General features: G+C 43.3%; 1 protein-coding gene across 1 annotated transcript; it reads left to right on the forward strand.

Annotated features, from left to right (window-relative positions):
* On the forward strand, positions 1-17,398 carry KLHL42 (kelch like family member 42). Its single transcript, XM_054038774.1, has 3 exons — positions 1-1,169; positions 11,472-11,665; positions 12,943-17,398. Exons 1-3 carry the CDS (start codon positions 1-3, stop codon positions 13,392-13,394), a joined length of 1,815 nt encoding a protein of 604 aa, XP_053894749.1. The 3' UTR covers positions 13,395-17,398.
* Positions 17,399-18,161: the final 763 nt, after the last annotated feature.

Genomic DNA, 18,161 nt, shown 5'->3' on the forward strand with positions numbered 1-18,161 from the left:
ATGGAGAGCGTTTTAAATTCCTCCCCGGCCGGGAGGCTGCGGCAGCTGGTGCCTAGAGACGCTGGTTCCCAACCGGCTGAGCGGGGCCCGGGCTGCGCGCTCCAATGTTGCCTTTTTAGGCCTGTGCGCTGCAGGACGCCGCCGGGACTGGGGCTGAGGCCGCCGCCAGAGGAACCATCCCCCAGCCCGGGCGCTGGCACGTCCCCCCGCCCTTGCAGCGGCTGCGTCTCCCGGCGTGCGCTCCCCGCCCAACCCGGCAGCGGGCACGGAAGGAGCCGGAGGTGGAGCCCGGGGCCGGAGCGGGCCATGTCCCGCGCGGAGCCGCCGGCGGGGGAGGCTGGGGCGGGCGGGGAGGAGGTGGTGCGGATCCGGCTGGGGGACAGGTGCTACCCGGTCTGCAAGAGGAAGCTGATCGAGCAGAGCGACTATTTCCGCGCCCTGTTCCGCTCGGGCATGCGGGAGGCTGGGCAGGGGCAGGAGGAGCAGCAGCTGCGCGGGGGGCTCAGCGCCCTGGGGCTGGAGTTGGTGCTGGACTTCATCAACACCTCGTGCCTGGCCCGGCTGGAGCAGGAGGAGGGCGGGGAGCAGGAGCCCCCTCTGCTGGAGGAGCTGATCGAGGCCGCCTCCTACCTGCAGGTCACCCCCCTGCTGCGCCTGCTCCTCTCCCAGGTGAGGCTGGGCAACTGCCTGGAGCTGCACCGCCTAGCCCAGGTCTATGGCCTCCAGGACCTGCAGGACGCCTGCCTGGACTTCATGGCTGCCCATTACCATCAGGTGCTGCGGAGACCTGAGGCCCGTCCCCACCTCCTCCTGCCCAGCGCCCTCCGGCAGCAGCTGATGGAGAGGCGGATGAAGGGCACCGCCACCCTCCTGGCTATTGGAGACTTCATGGGTGCTTCCTCTCTGGGCCTGGCCCCGCGCCGCCACCTGCAGGAGGAAGCCCCTTGGTCCATGCTGAGGTACGATGAGGTGGCCCAGAGGTGGCTGCCCTTGGCCAACAACCTGCCCCTGGATCTCATGAATGTCAGAGGCTACGGGTCGGCGATGCTGGACAACTACCTGTTTGTCATCGGGGGCTATAGGATCACCAGTCAAGAGATATCGGCTGCCCACTGTTATAACCCCTCCATAAATGAATGGAGTCAGATGGCGTCAATGAACCAAAAGAGGTAAACCCCCACATGGTGAATTAACAAGATATATCCTATTGAGTCTGGGTCTAGTGTCAATACCTACACAAGATGCAGGGCCTGATTCACCACTGCCCTGCTCCTTGTGGAGTCAACTCCATCAGCGTAAGCAGTGCTTGACCCTCCCCTTCTCTTCCTTTTTGCTGGTGTTAATGATAGTAGCCAAGGAGCAGGGAGGTGATGAACCAGGCCTCTAGGGTCCAGTAGGCTTTGTAGTCTTTAAATATCTGTCTTTGTTTAAAACAGAAATTCTTGGTAAAATAATGAAGACAAAAGTCTCCTCCCAGGCTCTGCATGGCGCATTTTGGCTCAGTAATGTGGTCTTCTTATACACATAGAATCCTGTTGGCATCAATGGCATGCATGTATGGAGTGCAGAACGTCTGAGTCAAGATCCACCAAACAGATTACTATTTGTATCACGTCAGTTAGACGTTGTACTAGGCACTGTACACACATGCTATAAAACCGCAGTCCCTGCCCCAGAGAGCGTATCTTTTAGTATACCTGAGGAAAATGTTTGCTGAAATTGGTTCCTTGTATCATCAACCCCCTCTTCCTGCTTCTTATATTGTTTTTAAAAGCTGATGAAGTAGACCATAATTGTATTATAATTGTCAGTGGAAGTGGCCCATGTAACTCAGTATTTTTTGTGATTAGTTTTTTATTGATTTTTCATAAACTAATTGATAATGACAATTAGAAAAAAGGTACACTTCTACCTCGATATAACGCTGTCCTTGGGAGCCAAAAAATCTTACCGCATTATAGGTGAAACCACGTTATATCGAACTTGCTTTAATCCACCGGAGGGCGCAGCCCCGCCCGCCCCGGAGCGCTGCTTTACCACGTTATATCCGAATTCGTGTTATATCGGGTCACGTTGTGTCGGGGTAGAGGTGTAAATGTTTCACAGCTTGTATGTGTTTCCAGCTGGTGCATGCTTCATAGGATCACCAATAGAATTATGCAATTACACTATTTTACAAGTTGTTAAAGCTGCAAGACTAGACAAAACTAAGGGAAAGTTTAGGTTTTCTTTTTTAAATTCTTATTATAAAATGGAATATATTTAATGAATACATACATTCTCTACATTCTCAACATTCTTTTAAAAAAAACAACAGTTTACAGCAAAAACAGCTGAACTCTAAAATTTGGTATGTAAATAGTCCTCATTGAGTATTTGAAAACTAGAAGATTTTAATAGGCCCTGATTCTGCATTCTCATCTTTTGTAAGTAGACTTCTGTGTAGGTGCAGAACACTTGACTTCAGTGGAATTCTGCGTAGGCATAAGGGTCAACCCATGCAGTGTCCTATTGAAGTCAATACCTGAGCATGGATCCTACATTGATCCAATTCCAGGATTGGAGCCTTTAGTTGTAAGATGAGCATGACAGGAGAGATTTACTACATCCCATGCTTCTGCTGCACTACAAGTGTGTGCTTTTCAAAACAATATCTTTTAGTGTTTTTTCACCTGTACCGTCCCACTCCTGACCAGCTGTCCTCCCCCCACTCTTTTTTAATTCATTGTATCTGAAATGATTTAATGTATTTATTGGCCTTAAATTGCTATTGGATATAACATTCATGCTTACGTGGCTCCAGGGGTGCTGGGACAATTTTATAGTGGGGGCGCTGATCATGGAAACCATGTATTTGGTGTTTAAGTGCATCAAGCCGGGGGTGCGTTAGCACCCCTAATTCCACCACTACTGCATGGATCAGGCCCTGCAGGCATCCCTTTTTCTCTTTCCTCTGCCTCTTTGAGTAGGAAACTAATCCCAAGACTAACCCTTTATCCTCTTGACCTAGAGAGAAGTTGATCCCTAGTCTTCTAAGTATTTACAAGAAACAAATTTGCCTCCGAGAAACATGCATTGGTGCTATATCTTTCTTTCTTTTTTCTTTTTCTTTTTCCTATTTAAAACACCTAAGTGCAGAAACATTAAGCCTGTGCAAATTAAAATGTTTAAAAAGTCAGGAAATGCAAAATTAAAGGTTCATGCAGCAGCAGCAAGTTGGACAGGTTGCATATATGTAGTGTATTTTCTCTTCCCATTTTCCTTGTTTGTTGTATAAGATAATACAGGTAAACCTGACAATCCGATTATCTAAATTTTGGGTTATCCCAAATTAGTTTGTGAAATTGATATTATGATAAAATTTCAGATGTTTCCTGAGTCATGTGCATAGTCAGAGTTTACCTGTAATTTACTCTCGTGTTTAATGTATATCACAAACTATAAAGGATGTGCAACATGCCTGAGTTATATTGCCATAGAGACTCTAAAGCATGCATTTCCTGAGACTTTAAAAGAAATGGTGATATCTTAATATTGTATTAACCTCACTTTTCTTTTCTTTTTTTTTGCTCCATGAGAGAAATGACATTAGATAAAAATGTAGGCCAAGATTTTTTTAAAAGGGTGCTTAAAGTTAGGGTCCTAAACCCATCTTTAGGCTCCTAAATAAGTGGCCTTGCTTTCAAAAGTACCCAGTACCCTGTGATTTAGGCCACTTATTTAGGTGCCTAAGAATGGATTTAGGCATCTAACTTTAGGCATCTTTTTTTTAAAAAAAAAAATCTTAGCTCTATTCTCTTATCAAGTTCTGCAGGAGCAGTCCTACTCTAATCTGAATGCATTGATTGATTGCTTATATTTTATGATGTCAAAGGCCAAACACTTGGACATCTTATATCAATGAAACAAACAAGAAAGTACGGGTATTACAACATAAAAGGACCAACAGTGAATTCACTGTCCCGCCTCAGAAGCTCCCATCCTAGTTATGAATCAAGCCAACAAGCTTTTGAAAGCCTGACTCTTCTCTCTTTGTAGCTTGCTTGCTTGGGTTTTTTATGGGATTTATTGCCATAGTATTTTAGCATTTTATAAGCATTAATTTAATGAAGCATCAGAGACATTATCCTTACAATAACTCTGTGAGTAATGGGGAGTTATTCTACAAATGTGGAACTGGAGCACATAGAGTTAAGTGACTTGATCAAGATTACAAAAGAAATCAGTGGCAGAAGCAGGAATAAATACCAGATCTCCAAGGTCTCATCAGGTTCTTAACCATAAGACCATTCTTCCTATTCCAGAGAGGCCCTGTCTCGTTCACCATGCACCATTCAACTTCTGCATTTAAATCTGGCAAGGGCCCTGCTGAAAATACAATGTGTTTGCCGTGCAAACTAAGACTACATCTTAGGACTCTCAACATGTGGGGCTTTTCCTGAGGATGCCTTGCCGCTAGTTGTGGAGAATTGAAGACAAGAGTAATCCAGCAGATCATAATCCCTGCAGTAGTCTCTCTTCTCTTGAGATCCTGGATTCTCGTCAACCTGAGACAATTCTACAGAAATGCTTCTGCCTCTTGGGTATATAGTGGCAACCAATGAACACGCAACACTCTGACCAAACAGTCGGGGGCGGAATTTTTGCCAAGGGGACTCTTTCAAAGGTCTGTTTTTATGAAACATCCCTGGAGACTTTAATGCCTGCATAGAGTAGATTGGGCTTGTAAAGTACACAAAACTTTAAAACCACAACAACCCCCGTACACTTGTCTTTTTAATCACATGTCTGAAGATGTATGCCATGTGTCAGAATGGAATAGCAGTTGAACAGTCCCACCTCTAAACGGAGGGCTGTATAACAAAGGTGAAGACACTGCCTCAGCGAAAGCAGTTCTAAAACTTCATGGCATTTATGCTACACAGAGAGATGCTGCAATAAGAGCATGGTTCATTGTACATTATATTTTAATGTGTTATTCCTGGGGGAATTCTGTGCCAAAAAATTAAAAATTCTGCACAATTTTTTAAAATTCTGCATATTTTATTTGTCAAAATAACACAGTATAATCACTCTGGTTTCAGTTATTTCGGTAATTTATAGAATGGATGGAGAATGGGAGTGGGGAGCATTGCAGGAAATCCCCAACCCCCCTTGCTTAATAGCAGGGCTTTGGAGCTGTGCCCCGGCTCTGCTCCAGCTCCAGGCAAAAACTTGCAGCTCCACTGCTCTGGAGCTGCTCCACGCTCCAGCTCCGGGCTCCGCTCCAAAGCCCAGCTTAATAGTAACATAGCTAGGTTTGACCCTTTATTTCTAGTTATTGGTCAACAAATATATGCAGCCATATGCTCAGTGTTACATCATAGGCAACTGAAGAGAAAGTGAGGGCTGGGGAATCAAACTCACAGTTTATAATGGCTACTGACCATCTCCAGAAATGTCAGTAGCAAACAGTTCATGGACACATTTTGATAGGAAAGTTTTTCAGTCCAAACATTTAGACCAATTCTAATCATGAAAGCACCATAAACGTTTATAAGGCCATACTGTCCTTTACACCCCTCTGGCAATGTTAAGGAGCCTTAAAATTGTACACCTGTTTTATACTCTTGGGGGAAAGCATAAAGACAATAGGAACAATTCACTAAGCAGGCAGGCTGCTACAGTCTGCTCTGCCTCAGGGGGCAGAGCCTTCCCCATGCCTGCCTCCTCAGAAACATCCTGAAGCCCTGCCCCTCCACTCTGAGCATGCTGCAATTGTGAGCCAGAGGGACAGAGTGTCTCTTTCTTTTTCTCTTGCATGACTGCCTAGCCCCACCCTCCCGGTGGTGATTTACGTCTCTACCGGCTGCTCCGAGCCAACCAGCCTGTGCTGCCCAGGAGGGGCACATGACTGCTCTTGCAGCTTCCCTGAACTTTCCTGTCAGAAGTCATTTTTCTGCGGGGAAGCAAAGAAATCTCTGGGGGGGCATGAATTCTGCACATGTGCAGTGAATGCAGAATCCCTCCAGGAGTAGTGTGTGGAGTCTTAGTCAAATAAACAGGCCATTTGCTCAGCATGCTTCCAAGGAAGGGCAGTCACAAGCCCTGGATGGTGTGGCTGATGTGGTTAGGTTTGTAGGCACCAGGGTTTGTAGCAGGGTTTGGTTCCTGGGTTGGTGTTTTTGTTGTGTGGTGTGTAGTTGCTTACAGCCAGCCTCCCAACCTGAAGCAAATACTCACCAGCAACTACATGCCACACAACAAAAACACCAACCCAGGAACCAAACCCTGCTACAAACCCCGGTGCCAACTCTGTCCACATATCTATTCAAGGGACACCATCATAGTACTAACCACATCAGCCACACCATCCGTGGCTCGTTCACCTGCACATCTACCAATGAGATATATGCCATCATGTGCCAGCAATGCCCCTCTGCCACGTACACTGGAAAAAACGGACAGTCTCTACGCAAAAGAATAAATGGATACAAATCTGACATCAGGAATCATAACATTCAAAACCTAGTAGGAGAACACTTCAATCTCTCTGCTCACTCAATAACAGACCTCAAAGTGACAATTCTTCAACAAAAAAATTTCAAAAACAGACTCCAGCGTGAAGCTGCAGAACTGGAATTAATTTTCAAAGTAGATACCATCAGATTAGGCTTGAATAAAGACTGGGAGTGGTTGGGTCATTACAAAACCTAAACTTAATTTCCCCAATACTAATTTCTCCCTACTGTTATTCACACCTTCTTGTCAACTGTAATGGGCCACTCTCTTACCACTTCAAAAGTTATTTCTCCTCCCTTGGTATCCTGCTGTTAATTGATTTATCTCATTAGACTGACTTAACACTTGGTAAAGCAACCTACATCCTTTCATGTATTTATACCTGCTCCTGTATTTTTTACTTCATACATCTGATGAAGTGTGTTTTAGCCCACAAAAGCTTATGCCTAAATAAATTTGTTAGTCTCTAAGGTGCCACAAGGACTCCTCTGTTTTTTTGCTGATACAGACTAACACGGCTACTACAAAAAAACATTGTGTTCAACTGATAACTGTATATATTGTGGCTAGGAAAACTGAAATTCAGAGTTTCTTTTTAATCATGGAAAAAGGTGGACTTTTGGGGGTTAAATCAGAATTTTGTGATCATTTTTTATGATGGAAAACGAGGATCCCTGGTTACGAGGAAGTAACTTCACATGGAAAGCCATGCTCTTAGAGCCCAGTGGAGTTAGAGAGAAAAAACACTATCACTGAAAGAGAAAGGGAGATAAGGAACTTTAGGGATTGTGTAGTGATAAACAGAGTCCTTTTCCCTTTTGTTTTCCTTAGTGACACTGCCAAATGAAATTTACTAAATATTTTGCCTTTAGAATCCCTGCCTTTTGAGCCAACCTTGGCTGTATTTTTAATTATTTTGCTCCAAAATGGGTGATGTGGGGTGTGTGTGTGTGTGTGTGTTTTCCCCCCTGGTAGACAATCTCCCAGGGTTGAAAGGCCCTTGTAAACACCAGCCTGGGAGCATGCAGATGCATATGGAACAGTGCTTATGGGATCAGTCAGTAGCTGAGCTGCTGCCACCTGCAGGGCTTCCACAGGGAGACAAGAGGAGCTGCTCCTGGTGAAATCATAGAGGATTAGGAGATGTTCAGGCTGCCTCCTGAAGAGATCTTCTCTTCTCCACTTCCATCCCCTCACTCCCAGTTCCTTGGTATCAGGAATTACTGCAAACACGTCCGCTCTAAAAGCCTGAAGGCCAGATTCATCCCAGACATACCTCTTGCTCTGCCAAGGCCCCAGTGTGGGATGCAATACATGAGAAAGATCCAAAATAAAGGGTACAAATAAACTACAGTGTACTTTCAGTCATCCGAGTGGCATGGGGGACATGGATTTTATTTGGATAAGTGTGAGTTTGGATAATCAAGAGGATAGGAGCGGGGTAGCCTCTCCTGTAGCTGGGGGCTCGTCCTTCTCCTCCTCACAGTTCTGGCTGAGGGTTTCTGCTCTGCCCCACTAACTCACTTCCATGATAGTGGGGCTGCAGCAGGCTTCCTGTGCTGCTGGAGGGCCAGTGACACCTGATTCTTGCAGGCGCAAGGTGTGGGGCAGAGCAGAGACCCTTGCCAGGATTCTGCTCTGCCCATGTGGACCACAACCTTCCTTGTTCCTGCAGAGATTGGGTGTCACTGGCCCTGTGGCAATGCAGGGAGCCCTCTGCAGCTCCACTATCATGGCCCTGCTCAATCACTCCCATCACAGCAGGACCACAGAGGGCCATTCAGCAGCAGGGACCACAGAGGGCCTTCCCCACAGCTGAGGGTTCATCGTCCTCCTTGCAGCCCTGTCTGGGGGGGGGAATCTCTGCTCTATTACCCAAACCTCTGTATTAACCAAATCCTTTCCTTGAGAGACATGGGCAAGGAAGGGATTGGATAATAGATTTCGTCCATAAACCCTGTAAACCCCTATTCCTGTAATCACACTTTCATGAGTCTCTATCGGTGATGTAAATAGTTTTCAGCTATAAAAATAAGGAGGCAACAAATTTGTGTGTAACCTTGGGATTAAAATGAGTGACATCCAAATGAGGAACAGGAGTACTTGTGGCACCTTGGAGACTAACAAATTTATTTAACCATAAGCTTTCGTGGGCTACAGCATCCAAAGAAGTGGGCTGTAGCCCACGAAAGCTTATGCTTAAATAAATTTGTTAGTCTCTAAGGTGCCACAAGTACTCCTGTTCTTTTTGCAGATACAGACTAACACGGCTACTATTCTGAAACCTATCATCCAAATGAGGGGCATTTGAAAGGTATGATTCCTGGTGTAACTCCATTGAAGTCAGTGGAGTTACATCAGGAATGGATTTGACCCAATATTGAGATCAGTGGTTCCCAAACTGTGGTCCATGGAATACTGACTAGTGGTTATGAGAAGGTGGTTTGTTGTATGGTGCTTGCTTTCCTTGTTTCTAGCTGCTGAAGCACATTTTAAAAAAAAGGTTAAAAAGGCATTAAATACTTTCCTAATGTTAGTTTTCCATAAAAGCAATTGCTGTAATTGGCACACAAAGGCAAGTGGTTGTTCAAAGCAATCTCTCTATTAAGTTAGGATCCAAGCGTTGACAAAGTATGATCAGTGCCTGTGAGTAAAATAAATATTTTAGTTAGTGCTGTAGGTAGATTTCCCGTATTTGAGGGATATGCTTTGAACATCATATTAACCAATGCTGAAATCAGATATGTAATCTGAACACTTTTACATGAATATCTGACAGGAACCCCTTCTAGGCTAATAGAAGTTAAAGGTTGTGCCATACATCATTCACAAAGTCTTCCCTAGATTTGTAACAAGGTCTCCAGTTATACGGACACCATCAGACAAATGTGATATTAATGATCTCCCTACAACTAAAGCAGCAAGGGGCCACATTTTCTTGTGATTAGAGCAGCTAAATCTGACTAAGACCTGAGTTCTATTCCATTATGAGACTGTGACCTTGGATTATTCATTTGTCTTCTCTGTATGTTAGCTTTCTTCATCTGTAAAATGGGGTTAATGCCCAACTTTGCAAAGTTGTCTTGTGGCCATCAGGTGAAAGACATTGTATATGCCCAAGTGAATTAATTTTATAAGACCAGAGCTCTGCTCCTGCCTCTCCATAATACACAGACAAACACTCTATAGACTTGCTAAAATTTTAGTAATTTTAAAGGATAGGCTTAATTTCTAAAATGTACTCATAATCAACCTACAGTTCCTCAGTTATGGAACTCCAGTAGTGTATATGTGTATATTTATTTTTCTTCCTGCTATAGCATTTAAAATAGGTACTCCTCTTTGAAACTCGAATGTTTTTGCAAGTAATGGCTCTCATTTCATACCCATTATTGCCACTTAAGTCCAGATTCTTTAAGCTGGAAAACATAATCACTGTACATTCGAGATGTGCAGAGTGCCTTAATAGTAAACGACAGCACAAACAGAATCAAAAGCAAATAATTCTTTCAGAGAAGCATTTTAGTTTCCAGAACCATCTCAGGATTACAAGAACAAAATGATTCCACTTGGAAGGAGACGTCCCTCCTCCCCCCTTACACTTCCCCAAATATCTTTAATACACAAAAATTGCAGGGCAATCTGCTGCCAGACAGCATTCATTTTGTTCAGACAAAACCATGCATATCTACATAGGCAGTATTCTTACTGACTTGTAACCTCATGCTTGCACTGAGTGGAACTCACCTTTTGGTGTACAGGGCAGCACATAGCTAATGTACCACTAAAGCCTTTACGGACTTGAATGGGGTATTGCATTGGCCTTATGCTGGTCCAGCGCACAGGGATACATTTCATCCATTGAATTTATTGCCTGAGTAAAATTTGCTGGATCTGGCTCAGAACAAGTTGTGCTGAAGGAGCAATTTTATTATCCATTGATCCCGTTCTGGATCTCTTTCCCATCTTGCTCCTTTGCTTCAGTTTTTATGTGTCTTCCTATCTCCCCTTTTTTTCCAGTCTTTGGAATGTTTCTCCATGCGTTTTATTTTTATTTTTATTTTTATTTTTTTAGGGGCACAAGTTGCAAAGTGATACCGTAATCATCAGCAAGTTTCCCTTTGCAGCCTGTGAAATATACAGGACACAGTGGATTAAATTGGGAGGGGAAAACATAGAACTTTGATACTGTTACACCAAAACCAGATTATTGGTATATTGAGCTCAGCATCCTGTGTTAATGTGTGGTTTCAGAGGAAGGTGTGAAAATATCTAGCCCTGGACTGAAGGGAAGAATACCAAAATGTGTTACTTTCAGGGTGATTGTGGTGGTGAAAATAAAGAGAGAAATATAGAGAGGAGATATTCCTCTTTGTCTTCTGCAAGGTGTCATTTACCCTGTAGTAAAATAAATGCCTATTTATTATGGGCTATTGAGACACTATCGCAGACCAGGGACAGTGCTCAATTTCAGGTATTAATCTGTTTTTGCATGAAACTCCAGGAACTCTGACTGGAATAAGATTGTGTGTGTGCGTGCACGCGTGCGAGCGAGTGAGCGTCTGTGCCTGTGTGTGAATGCACACATACTTCACAACAGAATACACACACACAAAACACAATACAGCTAGAACAGATTACTCTGCTAAACAGCTACATTTAAACTGTATTGATTTGAAATATAAGTATAAGACATTAAAAATACTCATCATTATTATTTTTTCCTGAATGCCGTCAGTGTTCTCAACCCTTTACAAACATAAAGGATACAGCGCCTGTCCCAAGGAGCTTACAATCTATTTTGGACACAGGCAAAACAGTTCAGACTATAATATACTGGCTGATGGTACAAGTTTGAAGTGTTGATGGTATCTTGGAACCTTCATAAAAATAATGTCCTTTCCTTTCTTTGTTTTTTCTTTCACATGCTAGCTATTTCATTACTCCAATTTCCAATTTGTGTCTTCTAGGTCCAATTTTAAGCTTTTGGCTGTAAACGGAAAGCTCTATGCCATTGGCGGTCAATCCCTTTCCAATGTGGAGTGTTACAGCCCAGAGCACGACTGGTGGAATTTTGTGGCATCTATGCCAAACCCTCTTGCAGAATTTTCAGCTTGTGAATGCAAGGGCAAAATTTATGTTGTTGGGGGATATACTACAAGAGGTAAGACACATTTCTTTTAAACCCTATTGTTTTTAAAGACCAAAACCAGTTTGTTCAAGACCAAAATTTAATCTGCCTTTAAAGATGAAGTGGAAAGCTCTAAAAATAAATACAGAAAATAACCTAAGATAAAACACTTGGGAAGAAAATAATTGACAGACAAAAATTAAAAGCAGGGTGCCTGTAGTTAAAGTGGCCTGACTTCTAAGGAATTGCTTATGTTCGACACCTCTGCAAATCCTAAAACACTTCAAGGCATGCAGATCAGTCTTCTCCTTTTTAGGGGTTTGGTGGTTGCAGATGAAACAAAGGTCTTTTGTTTCCTTTTAAAATAACTTTCTTATTGTAATGTATTCTCTTAGCAATCTAAGATCCCAAACACGCTTTTTCATTTAAAGAATCAAATAAAAACACTTCCGTTCACCTTTTAACTGTTACAAGCTGTTTCCATTGCTCTGCCAAGAAAATAAACAGAAATAGCCATCACTTTTATGTGATACAGTTAAATAGAAACCTGCTTCCTTCCATCACTGCTCTAGCCTCCCATTGCTGTGCAGCTTTCCTGTACCTTGCAATGGCAAAAGCAGAGCTGTGCGTATTCCTGCTGACATGATCAGTGATTGTGGTGCATGGATGGGGAAAGAAATAAAAAGGAAACACTGTTTGCATCTACTGTATTAGAACTGTGGAGGAAAACAAATATACTTAGCTCTTCTCTATTTGTCCACACTATAGTTTTCCACAGCACCATTCACCGTAATGTCTCAGTGCTTCACAAGTAAATTAAACTGTAGGGTAAGGTCTAGGGGAGTTCATGGATTTTTGTCCTTTCCCTCCCTTTCCCCCAGTTAAAGGATGCATTGGCTGAGACCTGAGAATATTTTCTGCAGGGGGAAGTGGAGCAATTTTCAAGTATCAGTCAGTGACCAAAGATTAAAAAGAAACACACAAGCTAACACACAGGAATTATTCAACTAAGCCCCTTACTCCCTTCATACTACTTGGATCATGTAATCATTGTGCCAAAAGTGGTTTAAAATTTTATCCTCTACAAAAGAAAAAAAGTGATCAGAGACTCCAATCTCAAAAAGGAAAAGATTGTCACTCCAACACTTCCTTGTAAATAAGTTAACACATGACAAGCAGGGTTGGAAGACACATTGTTGTTCACACTGGTTCTAAATAATCAGATAGACAATCTGTAATACTGATTGACATACCATAGATTTCTACTGATGTGTTTGGGTTTTTGCATAAACATCTCTCCTTTGTTTCAGACAGGAATATGAACATCTTGCAGTACTGTCCCATCTCTGACTGCTGGACCAACTTTCAGTTGTGTGATGTCCACATTCGCAAACAGCAGATGCTCTCTGTCGAGGAAACCATCTACCTGGTAGGGGGTTGTATTCATGAACTGGGACCTAACCAAAAATCCAGCCAAAGTGAGGACATGTTAACAGTGCAGTCTTACAACACTGCTACCAGAGAATGGCTCTACCTCAAGGAGAACACGTCCAAATCAGGTCTCAACTTGACTTGTACTCTCCATAATGATGGGATCTATATAATGAGCAGAGATATTACGCCATCTACAAGCTTGGAACACCGGATTTTTCTTAAGTATAATATATTTTCAGACAGTTGGGAGTCACTTAGACGCTTTCCGGCCTTTGGACAAAACATGTTGGTCTGCTCTGTATATTTGCCTAATATGATAGAAGTGTAATTACACCATTTTTTTCCTTTCACTTCATCAGTCATTTTTGGAAGAAATAAATTATTTTCATTTTTGAATGGGACATGGTCACATAGCCTATGCATAAAATATTGGTTCTGTTTAAAAAAAAAAAAAGTTGCAAAACTCAATAGAGATGTTTCCAGGATTTTTGAAAATTTCAATTAAACTTACTTTTTGTTGTTGTCTGCAGTTTAAATGATGCCAAGCCATGTGTGCAATCCAGATACAACAGCACTGTGCTGGTATCTCCCTACAGTTTCTTATGAAACATCCATGTAGGCACTGGGCACATTTGCACAAAGATTTAAAAGAGCTTCCCTAGGTATTGGATGTTCTTTTAATGTAAGTTAGTGACAGGCAATGAACTACTCCCTACATTTAAAAAAAAAGCACAGGTCAGGGGGCACTAAACTCAAAATGGGGAACGTCTGCTCAGCTGGAGAAATGATTTTTAAATTTATTTTTTATTTATTCAGTAAGCTTCTCCAAATACTCAGCCATTAAGATCCAATTGTAGAAACAAGGGAACAAATTGTGGGGGCAGGTTACATGGCAGTAGAATGCATATGAGCCCCAGAAGGCTAAGCAGGCTAGCTCCATCTTGGGGTTGGTCAGCCCCATGTACAAAAGGAGTGTGGGGCAGCTCAGAGGTGTGGTGAGGAGAGGTGAGCTCATGTAACTGAACTGTCACCTGAGCAGCTCTATGTGAATCCTTGTCCTTTACCTTCCCACCAGATGGTGTTATATGGGTTACTCTAGCCTGTGGTCTATGGAAATCCCTTTTCTGCCCCATAGGGAAGGGGCAGGCAGAGATGAGACCTAGACCTCTGACTTTTCATAGGTGCTAATTTGGGGGATTTGGGAAGAGTCACTTTTGGGGAAGAGGGTTCCTGTCCTCTCCTTACAGCCCCTCTCAAATTGCCTGGGGGGATCTTTAGTCTAATTTGATCCTCTTCTCTCGCTAGTTGCCAGTTCTGAAGAGCCTGTTCACTCTATCTGCTTGGGTGGCATTCACAACTCCTCCCCTGGCAAAGGGGAGAGATAGGACAGTCATGAAAGTCTTACATCTGCAGAGCCCATGCCACAGCTTTCTCACATAGCACAGATGCTGCTGATTCCAGGACTGGGCCACTTATCCTTGCGTGTTCAATGATAGGGGAAGATGGAGAATTCAAGCTTATCCCTTGCAGTGGTTCAGTCAACGTAGAAGCCTCTTTTTTGGCTGGAGAGAATATGTGCCTGCTGGTTTTGTGCCCACAAAATGAACTGCCGGTGCAAGTTTGACTACAGCAATCAGGAGGCCTCAGCACTCAGGTTCGTGCCTACTGTCCAACTAGGCGCACAAACATGTGAGTGGCCATGGTTTTGAAAATGTGACACACAAGGAGCAGCTGCCTCAGTTATACCAGCACAAGCAGGCTAAGGGTACATCTACACTACCGGGGGGAGTCGATTTAAGATACGCAAATTCAGCTACGTGAATAGCGTAGCTGAATTCGACGTATCGCAGCCGACTTACCCCGTTGTGAGGACGGCGGCAAAATCGACTTCTGCGGCTTTCTGTCGGCGGCGCTTACTACCACCTCCGCTGGTGGAGTAAGAGCGCTGATTCGGGGATCGATTGTCGCGTCCCAACGGGACGCGATAAATCGATCCCCGAGAGGTCGATTTCTACCCGCCGATTCAGGCGGGTAGTATAGACCTAGCCTAAGCAATCCCATTTACTCCAGTGTAGAAATAAGGTGACTGGAATGGAATAGTTGAATAAAATCCCTGTTTTATATTTTCAAAATACGTCGTTTCAGTGTCTTAGGATAGATGTGAGCAGGAGGCCATTACCCCACGACAGCTTTCCCTTACACACATTATTTGATGATTTGTTTTCCTTCAGTTCTCTACAGTACTAGATTTTTTTTTTCTAGCATCTCCCCAGGGCACCCCAGATCACAATCAGAACAATATACATTGGAGATCTCTTCACAGCGGAGTCAGTCAGTCTGCATTCTGTGGCTTAGTGACTTATGTGCTGAATTGTTTGTGAAGAGCTATCGCTTCCAGATTCACCCCCTGCCTAGAATAATATCTCCGAATGACAACTTTCAAATCTGGTGTCTATTAATCCAATGACTTCAACCCAAGCTGGGGTTTTAAGAGCTTTGTTTTGTTTCTTGGGAGTGATTGTTCCTTTCATGGTGGCCTCCTACTATATTAGGTTAATGTACAGTCAACTTTATCATTCTCTTATACGAAATGAAGAAAATCTTTCTCTGCAGGTCCTACTTTCTGCGCTCTATGATCAGATGACTATTTTTAAGGTCCGATGAGCCAGCAGCGGTGAGTTAGATGGGAGTGGTAGCTGAGACAGTAGATGACACACATTTTGGGGAGTATTCGGACATTGGCATCTCTACTTCAAATACATCCGAATTGGCACAGGCTTTAATGCAGTGGTGGGCAGCCTGGGGCCCATCAAGGTAATCTGATTGCGGGGCGTGAGGCATTTTGCTGACGTTGACCGTCCGCAGGCACCGCCCCCCGCAGCTCCCAGTTCTCGTCAAATGAAACGTCTGGGCAGTGCTGTGATAATGCTGTGGGACCGTATTGAACCAGGCTGAAATAACCATTGCACAAACCATTTTTTCTTTTGGGGAGGAACTCGTGGTGTGTGGCCCTCCACACCTCAGAGAAGAAATCCTAATGACTGTCCCATTCCATTCTCCTTTTCTTTCCATTGCTTTAATATTCCACATACGGTATCGTTTAGCAGCTACTGCCCTTCTAGGCAAGGTAGACTGGCAGAGGGGCTCTTTTCATAGCTCATCAACAAACTGCTTCTCAGTCAGCCAATGGAACTGTTGTTGAGGGATGCAAGACAATCTGTTACCTCCTTTGGTGGGTAAAACAGTCTTAATGTAAGGGACAATTAAACTTCCATTGAATGGCAGCTATATAAATCTACTAAAATGAGAGGCCGTGTGGTCTACTTAATTGAGCGCAGGACTGGGAATTCCTGAGTCTTAATCCCAGCTCTGCCCCATAGTTATTGTGTGGGCTTGGACTGGTCACTTAGCTCCTTTGTGTCTGTTTTCCCCAATTGCAGACTATGGATAGTAATATCTACCCCACTGATGTGTTGAAGTTTAATTGATTAAACACTTTGAACATGTAAAGAACTACATACATGCTTAGTATTGTTATTATTTATTTCATTATTGAAACTGTCTTGTGGGAGGTGTTAGGACAGAAAGCAGCTAGGAATCCCACCTTGCTCTAGATTAGTTATCTTCAGAAGTGTTTACAATCTTCTCTGTATCTCTTAACAGATTTGTCTTTTCATTTGTCAATTTTTTTTTGTTTACATAGTGGTTCTTTTTCTTTTCTTCACATAATCAGCTATAGCTTACCTCAGTTCCCCTGTCCCCACCTGCCTTTTGTGTTTTAGCCATCCATCCTCAGTACCTCTTCTTGCCCTTCATGTCTAGGTTATTCAGGGTTGTGTACCCAGGCATCAAGCTTTCATATTCCCTCATCGCCACTGTCCTTGCTTCATGGGCCAGTTCTACTAGACAGTAAAAACTGGAAAGAGTAAAAACTGACTATACAACAGAGGACAATTCTAAGGGCTTGTAAAGATCACTGAGACGAAGGCAAAGAGAGATCATCAGACCTGTAGTTTCTGCCTTTCCAGGTATGGCCTGTGGTTTCAGTATGAAATAAGATTTGGATGATATTTAAGCTTGTTTTCCACATAATCTCCCTGGCCAATTTCCATAGCTTTCCGTCCCTGCCCTGCTAGTTGACCTTCCATGTCTGTATTTTCCCTTCTTTGAAGTTTTTGCCTTGCTACATCCATTGTCCAGCCTGTTTTGCTAAAATTACATGATACCAGTTTATCAGCCTTTAGAACTTGGCCATCTGCCTTTCACACTGTGCTGTTCTTACCAATAACCAGGATGAAACAATGGAGCAATCAATATGTAGCCCCCGTAGAGCATTTTTATTTCTCTAACTTTGGACCCCTAGCAGAGGAGAGGGCTGCAGAACAACAAATGTTGCTTTTATCGAATCCTCATTTTAGTGAGAAATGACACTACAGTTATTCAGAGGCTGTGAGAAGACTGGTCTGTGTCAGAGGCATAAAGAGAATGGAAGGCATAGCATATAATGACACTCCGCAGTTGACATGTTCAGATGCTTCACAGTGATGAATCCTCCCTATCTTCCCTGCTAGGCAGGTACACGCAGTAGGTGGTGTTATGATCTGGGGCAGCTCTTTAAGGGTAAAGATTGGTGTGGTGAGTTCATAAGCAGCTCTCAAGAATTCCTTTCTGAAGGCAGTAACCTTGAGTGTCTGTACTAGATTTGATTGATTTTGCACTTACAAGGATGACCAAAGGGTGGCTCCCAACACCCACAGTAAGTTTTAGAAACAAAACACAAACCTTAAGGTAGGGGGAGTTGAAACATTTCCCCCTGATATTCTAATTAATGTTGACATTCTGTACAGATTGTATGTTTTCTCTCTGATACGCTCGGTGCCTGTTTCAGCGCAAATTATGTTTCTTATCCAAAAGGGAGAGAAGATGCTGGAAAAGGAGTCTGGCCTTTGTGAGATTGTTCTTTCACCACCTTTAAAATTGGTACCTTAATGCACCATGGTGTGTGTGTTTTGTTTTTTCCTGATGGTGTTGATGTTATCAATAAACAAGTACTGTATTAAGTATGCCATAAGAATCTTGGCATTTTTTAATATGC

Source organism: Malaclemys terrapin, chromosome 1 (genome assembly GCF_027887155.1).
Source record: "Malaclemys terrapin pileata isolate rMalTer1 chromosome 1, rMalTer1.hap1, whole genome shotgun sequence".
NCBI lineage: Eukaryota > Metazoa > Chordata > Testudines > Emydidae > Malaclemys > Malaclemys terrapin.

Excerpts from the sequence above, each read along its gene's own strand:
- KLHL42 (XM_054038774.1), top strand. The coding sequence starts at position 1 with ATGGAGAGCGTTTTAAATTCCTCCCCGGCCGGGAGGCTGCGGCAGCTG. Across the intron at positions 1,170-11,471 it reads GCGTCAATGAACCAAAAGAG|GTCCAATTTTAAGCTTTTGG; the intron begins GTAAACCCCCAC and ends TGTGTCTTCTAG. Across the intron at positions 11,666-12,942 it reads TGGGGGATATACTACAAGAG|ACAGGAATATGAACATCTTG; the intron begins GTAAGACACATT and ends CCTTTGTTTCAG.